Source organism: Thunnus thynnus, chromosome 1, assembly GCF_963924715.1.
Source record: "Thunnus thynnus chromosome 1, fThuThy2.1, whole genome shotgun sequence".
Classification (NCBI taxonomy): Eukaryota; Metazoa; Chordata; class Actinopteri; order Scombriformes; family Scombridae; genus Thunnus; species Thunnus thynnus.
The window spans coordinates 3,657,249-3,666,164 of NC_089517.1; the positions used below are offsets into that span (position 1 = coordinate 3,657,249).

Below are 8,916 nucleotides of genomic sequence, written 5' to 3' on the forward strand. Positions count from 1 at the left end.
TTGAGTTTGGCTGTTGCTTGCGCCTCCTTTCTCTGTGGTGTTTCATTTTGTGGACAGCATGCAGGGTTGAGTTAGATGTTGTTTTTTTTACATACCGTTGCTTTGACTTGCATGGTATTTTTATTTTTGCTGGGATGCACATGTTCTGGTGTATGTGAGATTTTGTGTTTAATGCATTTTTTAAGATAAATTATATTACCTTGGTGATTGACAACTTTTTTCTGCTTTTTTTTAATGTTTTTGCAGCTGATGGATGAGTGTCAACAAACAGCACAGACGATGCAAACTGAAAAAGAAGACAGCAGCCACCAGGAAGAGTCAGCAGATCTGAGGTAAAAGCAAACTGAAGATCATTTTGTTTTTTAGAAATGAAAGTTTCAGTTATTAAAGGATAACATAATCAAAATCACAGTCATGCCTTGTAGTTCATGTCTGTTGCACCTTTGCAACGTGTCTTTGTTGTTATACCTGTAAAAACACCAAACTGTGATGTGATGGTTTGTTGAATAAAGTGCACCAAAGTGATAATTCAGCCAGTTTCAGCCTCTGGTGGGCAGCATAAACAAGCCAGTGTCAAGTTACTCTAAAAGAATTCATGTTAAAAAGAATATTTGGTACTTCGGGGTTCCCTGCCTACACGTATCAATCCATATTCATGTCAAAAATGCAGATACATTGAACGGCCTCTTGCTTCAAATTGACGAAAACTCAGCTGCAAGCCCGCTGACTGTTTTTTATGACTGTTAGATCATCACTTGTCCTCACAGAATATGAGATACTGAGGGTTCTTGAACTGGTTACACAGTCTGGGAATCGTAGTTGTTTTTATGCTTATTCACCATATTTAAGAAAATCCTGCAGGACAACGATCCCCAGGTTGTGTTTCAAGAACTGACTCTGAATTGGAAATTGTTCCATTTTTGTAGGAACCAGTGACCTGCCTCTCAGTTCTGTTCATCTCTTCCTGAAGGCAAAGTTCAGATCTAAAGCGCTACTGCTGACACTGGTTTACAGTATTTACAGTCTGGCAGGTCACAGCTTCACTAAACTCATAAACCCCTGTGCTTTTCTAAACAACAGAAACAATTGAAGGTGTTGCTCACTTTGGTAAAATATTAGATGTTTGATCATTGGATATGCACAGAACAAAAAGACCAAACAACAGTTTAATGAGAAATGTAATGTTTTGGCCTTTAGTGCTAAAGATTTTTCTGTTTTATAGGTCTGAAAGACAGAAGAAGGACACAAAACCAGTCAAGGTAAGTTTACACATCTGAACATTATGATCTGCAATATTATTACTAGGGATGATATTATCGGCACGTCATCGGTATCGGCCGATATAAGCTGTAAAAATGAACATTTTCTGCTGATTATGAGGCCGATTTGTTGCCCTCTCCTCCACGGACTGTTTCACCCTGACGGTCCTGGAGCCTACTCCACAGGCTCCACTTCATTCAGCCGCCCGTCAGACCAGCTGCTGCTTCTAGTGGAGGCTAGCTGGCTGTGCTTCCCTCCGGTCATGCTGCGGCTAACGCTCCGCTAGCCTCTCAGCTAACGTTAGCCCCGGCTCTCTGTGTGGATCCAACCAGAGCACTGAGCCTCGGTTTGTTATTCAGGTTAAAGTGGGACGAAGCAGCTGGTCTGACGGGCAGCTGAGTGAAGTGCAGCCTGCGTAGGAAACACCGGGACCATCAGGGTGAAATAGTCTGTGGAGGAGCTGCTATGTTTGGCTGCACAGATAGGAAACACCTTGACTGTTTGGGGGGGAAAAAATCTTCTCCTTTTTGGTTTATAACGGCGGTTGGTAACCAGTGTATTAGGTGCATGACCGCCATCTTCTGCTCCGGAGTGTGGACCAGAGATTAAATTCTACACATTAATCCTGTCTGTCTAATAAACTCAAAGAAAACTCTACTGCTGCTCCCACTTGGCAGGTTCATTAAAGTTTTAATGCTGAACTCCTGAACTCCAGTCTTCCTAAGTTCTTCCTTCATATATTGTCTTTCTTGATCATACTTAGTACAATCTATGATTGCATGTGTAATAGTGTAATACTCATTGGCCACAATGAGTGGGAAATATTGGCATATCGGATATCGGCAAAAAATCCAATATCATGCATCCCTAATTATTACTATACTACTTGAAACTGTAGATGATTTTCTTTGTTGCAAGGTACTGGTATACTGGTATACTGGTAGAAAGACATTTGTCTATCTTAAATAACTGTTTTCATGAATGTGAACCAAATATTATATAATAAATATATATAATTATTATACAATAACATATTAATTTAATTTAAAAAAACAAATATCTGTCAGTGTTTTCACACCTTAAACAAACCCTTTGTTCAGTCTTTCATCTTATTTTTATCTTGTTCACACGCAACAGGAAACTGTTGCTTTGGCAGGTCAGAGTGGGATGGAGGAGGCGGTGAGTCGGTTGGAGGCGGAGAGGATCCATCTTCACCGAGACCTGCAGCGCTGCTTGTATGAGATCCAACAGCGAGACCAGTATTTCCAGCAGCTCAACACCAAGGTATGAAACTGATGAGGCATCCTAAATCACACCAGTGTAGATACGGACTGAAGTCGTGTGTAAGTTGTTTGAGAAATGCTTCCAGTTAGTGTACTGTGTAGGCAGGCAGTTAGATCACATCACAGGAAACCAAAGTCTGATTACATGACTTTTCTACCTATTGATTACAGCCGTTTCTTATAAAAGATACAAGAAAGAGAAGAATAAAAGCATTTCTTTAAGAATAGAAACAAAGGATCCATCACCATGTACGCTAAAATATGCAGCATCTTCCCCACAGCTGCAGCAGACGGTGGAGGAGAAAGGTGCTGTTGCAGCCCAGCTGAGGGCTGTTTCCCAAACCCTGAGGGACACCCAGAACCGCTGCCACTGGCTGGAGAGCCAAGTCCAAGTCCAAGGCCAGACGCAGGTAATCAATACATCCTGAACATGTGCATGTGTATGTGCTGCTTATGTGGAGAGTGGACACCTGTCATTTCAACTGTCTCAAATCGGATTTCAGTCCCTCTTGGATGTGTTTACACTTCACATTCACTTGCATTTAAGCTTTTTTGAGACACATTAATTGACCCACTGTGGTCCCTTTATCACTTGTCCCATTTGAATGCATCTTATATCTATATTGCCTTTAGACTTCAGATACTATGCATGTTTCTTTTACATCTACCAGTTAGTTTTCCTCTTATAAACTCCAATAAACTAAATATTCCTGTGATATTTTCATATAGTTACAGGGCAACCACCTAACTTCCATTGGTATATTTGAGTTTGAGCTGCTTCTGAAATCTGAATCTATTGTATCTGAGTTTCTTTTGTTACGTGATCGAGTCACTTCAAAGGCTTTTGATACAGTATTTTATAATAAAGTTGGAAAAATCCTTTATTCTAATATGCAAAAATTTATTCTTGATGTTTTTGAACTGATCTTGTTTCCTGTCTCTCCGTGCTGTCACATCTGTTTCATCTGTGTATATATACTTGTAATGTTTTGTCCCCACCACCAGGGGTCAGCAAATGCAGAGGTTGCACCAGGAGCCCCTCAAGAGAAGAACAACGACTCCGTCATCTCTGACGCTGCTGAAGCCAGTCAGCTGAGAGAAAGGTGAGGAGACCGGATCCGTCTTTAAATCTGTGTAGTTTTGTGTGATATTATCTACGTTCTCTTGCAGATTTTTGCAGATGATTTGTAGAATTGGTTGAGCTCATGGATATTCTCCCATGATTTGTGTGTGTGTGTGCTCAGGCTGCTCGAGGTGGAGCAGACTCTGGCAGATGAACGAGCCAGGAGGGAGACGACCGAGGAGGCTCTGCGTCTTGCTGAGGACAGAGCGAAGAGGTGAGACTCCAAATCAGTCACCTGTCTATCTCTTTCATTCACACACACACACACAAACACCCTCTTCCCCACACACACACACAGACACACACATACATATATATATATTCAGCAGTGCAGAACTCTTTTCTTAATGTTTTTGTTGTGCAGCGTTGGCTCCAGTCTGTCCAGAGACAGTCAGAGGGACTTCAGTATCGAGATGGAAACAGAAGAGGAGTGGGAAGCTCTCAGTCTCGACCCAAACCAGCCTCTATTAACACAAAAGGTACGCAGTAGACACAATGCTTTTTTATTTATTTGTTCATTTATTTTGCCTCTTTTCATCCAGAGAGGCAAACTGGGGCTCAACTGACCTTTTGGTTTTTTTAAACCATGAGCAGTGATTGTCCAACCTGTCGAGCTTTGGGTTCCTCCACATGTTGAATGTACATTTAGCTGTAGTAAGAGTGATACTCTGTAGTTAAAGAGTTTTAGTTTTAGACTTTCTAAAACCATAAACACAGAAGCAAAATAGTAAGAAAAGGGTTAAAAGATGTGTTTATGTGCTCTAACGTCTCACTAACGTCTCACTACCTAGTAGGGGTGTGCTCGAAATACATTATTTGGCAAAGCACAAATAGTGGGGTTTTTACGAATATTTGTTTCACACAAATATTTTAAAAATTATTTGTTTTTGGGAAGAAAAGAAAAAAAAACATGTTGAATACCAGCACAAGTCGGTTATAGTCACTATGTCAGTGTCTCTCTATCAGCAGGTCTCAATGAGGGGAGTCACATCCATCTGCTACATGACGCATATTTCTTAATTTGGACATCACTTTAATTTTCATCTTTAATTTTCTAAAATTATAAGCGTAATAAAAACAAAAACAGGATTTTTAAGCCTCTTTCCACTTTTATTCAAATACAAATACAAATACTGGGCCCTCTGCACATCCCTACTACCTACAGTAGTAATCCAACATCACATCCAAAGCCGAGCAGGATATCACTTATTAATTACATTAGTTTGTGGAGTTGCAGCTTATGTAAGTAAAAGCCCTGTTAAAGGATTTCACATCCACTGTGTGGGAGCCGGGCCTGGATGCTAATAGTAGTTACATCACAGTGTATGCTAACGTTAGCGGCTCTGACCTGCTTTTTTATTGGATTTTGGGAAGTTTACACTCCAGCATCCCTGTAATAAGCATTATGTTAGAATGATATAACACTCTGATCTCACATCTTTCTTCCTTTATTTTTTATTATTTTGTTACTGTACCATAACACTTTTTTATGTGGATCATCAGCTGGTGAGGATGCTGATATTTTGACATGTAGCTTTCACATCAGTTTTTAAGCTATCAACTACATAATATAAAGTTCTTGTTTTATTTCATTTACTGACATTAAAAGGTCAGCAGGAGACGGAGTTTTAACCAACTCGTGGTAAAGTTTGTCAGCCAGCGTCGGTTGACATTTCAGGTGGCAAAATTGAGGCTCAGCTGCCAGAAATGTGAAGCCTGCAGTTGTCTGTGTGTGAAATCGAGTAAACATTGTTTTTAAAAAGTTATCATGACGTGTGAGATCTCATCCAGACTTGATTTAAGATTAATATAAAAATACTTGGTGTTGAAGAGCAGAGCAATGAAACTATACACAAAATGAAGTAATCCTAAATGATATAAAAAAGAAAGGAAGAAATTTACAATAAAAAATATGTAAATATATTCTTAGTTAGGAGCTGCAACAGGTTTAAATTGAAGAGAATTGAATGAAATGTACAAAATATTGACCAGAAATTGTGTCTGACAGTTTTTTTCCACAAGAAAATTTAATTACCCCATTAAAAATCCTTAAAATTACATCTCCTCCTCTTCCTTTTCCCTCATTAAAAAAATCCAGAATCTATGAATATGTAAATATTGTTAATTTCTAAAGTTTCCCTGCTGGACACCAGATGTCTCCTCCTTCTCTGTTATGTCCATTCACAGAGTTTGTGTACTGGAGGCTTAAAGTTTCCACATCACACTTGTGTAAATCGCATACTGGTCCATGATTGGCTCCAGACTTGTTGTGATGTCATAAATCATGACCTTAAACTGAGGTTTAAGAGCAGTTATCGTATCAAAGTTATCAATGAAACTAGATACATGTTGTGCTATAATGGGAAGCTCGACATGCGTAGCTGCATCATTAACTACAGTTCATGGCCTCTGACTGTGAAATATAGCAGTGAACACAGTGATCGTGTGTCTTTTCAGTCTGTTCTGTGGCTGATTGTGTGTGTGTGTGTGTGCTTCCAGGTGAAAGGCGGCATGGTGGCGTGCCGGCGGTGGCTCAGAGGGCGGAGCCTCTACTTCTCCAGGCTGCTGACGAGTCGCGCCCGCTCCCGATACTTCTTCCTGGCCTATTTGCTCACACTACACGTGCTCGTCCTCATGTGCCTCACTGGCGCCCTGTAACGCTGGGTAATCACGCAAATTGGCTAAAGCTTCAAATTTAAAGCTGAAGTCTGTATTTATGTCTTTTCTAGTTAATGCATCGCTCTGATACGCTCGCTCTGTGTTGTAAAACACTAAAACCGGCACATTTACAGGAGTCGGAGATGCTCTCCATACTCACCCGTTCTAGGTAATGTTGCCAGGAAAGTTATATTTACACTGTGCACTGGTTTGGTAATATTAGCTTAAATTACATCTCAAACAGCAACTTTTTACTTTAAATATTGTTTGTTAAATCAAGCCTTAAAACATAATACTCCCCTTCTTTTTTGTGTTTTTCTGAATTGTATAATTATTCAGGCTCGTTGCCTTCAAGTTGTTTTCAGATCAACATTAAAAAGGAAGACGAGGAGTGAAATGTCGTTTTTGACACAAAGCCTTTTGATGTAAACCGTATATATATATATATATATAAAAGCCTAAGAAGGTGAAGAAAGCCATACGCATTCTTGGTTAACACTACTGTACAAAATGTTGTTTTAAATCTCATCACCTCTCCACCTCGTTGCCCTCCCCTGAGCCGGGAACAAACATGCAAACATCGCTCCTCACAGTCACAGACGTTGGCACCAGCTGCTGCTTTGTTTTGCCTGCTTGGTTTCATACCTCGCACATAATCGTGATGCTGAGTTAAAACTATGCACTGAAACTCCAAATGTGTATATAATCATCTCACATAAGCTCAGAAGCACTACACCCCCCCCCCCCCCTCCCCCCATCCTCTAGTCCCCTTCAGACTGTAAAGCCAAAGGTGTCTGTATTCTTACCTTGGCGGTTTGAACAAGTGCTCTCATGTCTGTTAAAGTCACTGGGAGACGATATTTTAAAGATTTAATCCGGTATCATGGTGTGCCATTGAAAATGTACTGCAGAAAAGCAGAGGATATGAAAGTACATACTGTATGTATTTAATGTTTCTGTATTTATGTGTGCATCCTCAGATAGTTTGCTGTACAGTGTCTGTTATGAACTGTATTTATGTATATATGCATTTCTATCCTCTCTGCCTGATGTTTGATGACTGTATATTTAGAGTTTGAAAATACGATTGACAAAAAGGACAGTTTTCACAAAACAAGGTCAACTGACAAGCCAAATCTAATTCTTTTAACCGCAAAGAAAATGGAATAAAGTGTAAAAGATGCTTTCTGGCTTGTTAATTGATCCAGTTTTGTAGAAATACAAGGTTGCTGATGAGTTTGTGGTACGTTGTCCTAATGTTCTGTACATAAAGGTGTGATTGATGGACAAAAACAATGAACCGAATCTATTTATGAAAAAGTTGAACTACTGATAAATGTTCAGATGGCATATTTTCTCTACTGCCTCTATTTTTAAGAGTAAGAGATGCTGTTTTTGTTTTGATGACGTTAGGCTCAACTTGGTGCAATACTGTGTTGGAGGTGAGCTTTTTTTCAGATCACCCTTCCCTTTAACCATCTCTAAAAAAAAAAAAAAAAAGAAATTTAATAAAGCTTATTGAACTTTTCTTCATTTTGCTCACACGATGTGTCTGTGGCATCATCCGTCCGTCGTCAGGTTGTTGCTTTGGAGTAACTTAAAATCTGATCATGACTGGAGGCTAAATATTAAAATGATGATGAACCCAAAACCAAAATGTTTTCTTGGACAAATGCAAGAACACAGCGTTTTTTAAGAAAAGTGTATTTATTTCAGTTAAATGGGGAATTAATTCTACACACACCTTGAACCCATAATGATGAAGTGAAAAGATGTTTTTAGAAAATTTACGCAAATGTATTTAAATGATTTACATTCATATTCAGATACTTTGCTTTGACACTTCAAGTCAAGGTGCTTTGATTATCCTTGAAATTGATTGAGTCCACCTGATCGATTTGTACAGAAATACACAATCATCATAATACATCAACAAGACAACACATCTTAATGCAGGACTACTGTAAATAAACATTGACATTTAACAAAAAAATTAACAACACAGACACAAACAAAATAGACAGTTTACAAATGAATCTATCATGATCCAACAGAGTCATAAGTATAATTAGCTCAGTATATTAGTACATGAATTGATGCGGTTTTGGATTCTGGTGAAGTAAAACAGCCTCCAGGAGCTTGTCTTGTTAAATAATTTTGTGTTTCCGTACTAAAAGATTTATTTATTTTTTTTGTAAAAAAAAAAAAAGTCTTTGTTTTTATAATATTCCAAATGAAAATCATCATTTAGTAAAGCAGTCTATTTTAACTTTAAACCAAGAGAGACTTTCATGTATTAAACATTTTCTCTCAACCCACAAGAAAGAGCAACACGTCACCTTATTCTGGACCGGTTGCAGTTTTCTAATATCATCCGATGAAGAACTGAACTAAACTGCTGAACAATAATCCAGGTGAGACAAAACAAAGCTTGAATCACTTGTTTGATAGTTTGTTAATTACAGACAACTGTTTCCCATTTAAGTTCCCATTTTCTGCACACAACAGTCCAATTATAATTGATTTTCTATGTTAATTATAATTGTTAATTCCAAAATGTTCTTCTTCTACCTGCTTTGTTAATATGTTATT

The 8,916-nt window shown here is 38.6% G+C and overlaps 1 protein-coding gene across 3 annotated transcripts in view; it reads left to right on the forward strand.

The window, feature by feature from the left end:
* The window catches only part of si:ch211-220f16.2 (golgin subfamily B member 1), a 39,539-nt gene extending 31,682 nt beyond the window's left edge, over window positions 1–7,857 (forward strand). For all 3 annotated transcript variants that reach the window (XM_067596930.1, XM_067597103.1, XM_067597016.1), the window contains 8 exons: window positions 247–332; window positions 1,223–1,259; window positions 2,398–2,544; window positions 2,825–2,953; window positions 3,549–3,646; window positions 3,788–3,880; window positions 4,031–4,145; window positions 6,166–7,857. In XM_067596930.1, coding sequence (XP_067453031.1) covers window positions 247–332; window positions 1,223–1,259; window positions 2,398–2,544; window positions 2,825–2,953; window positions 3,549–3,646; window positions 3,788–3,880; window positions 4,031–4,145; window positions 6,166–6,324 — 864 coding nt within the window. In that variant the 3' untranslated portion in view covers window positions 6,325–7,857. The remainder of the gene's footprint in view (window positions 1–246; window positions 333–1,222; window positions 1,260–2,397; window positions 2,545–2,824; window positions 2,954–3,548; window positions 3,647–3,787; window positions 3,881–4,030; window positions 4,146–6,165) is intronic.
* The last annotated feature ends 1,059 nt before the right edge of the window (window positions 7,858–8,916 follow it).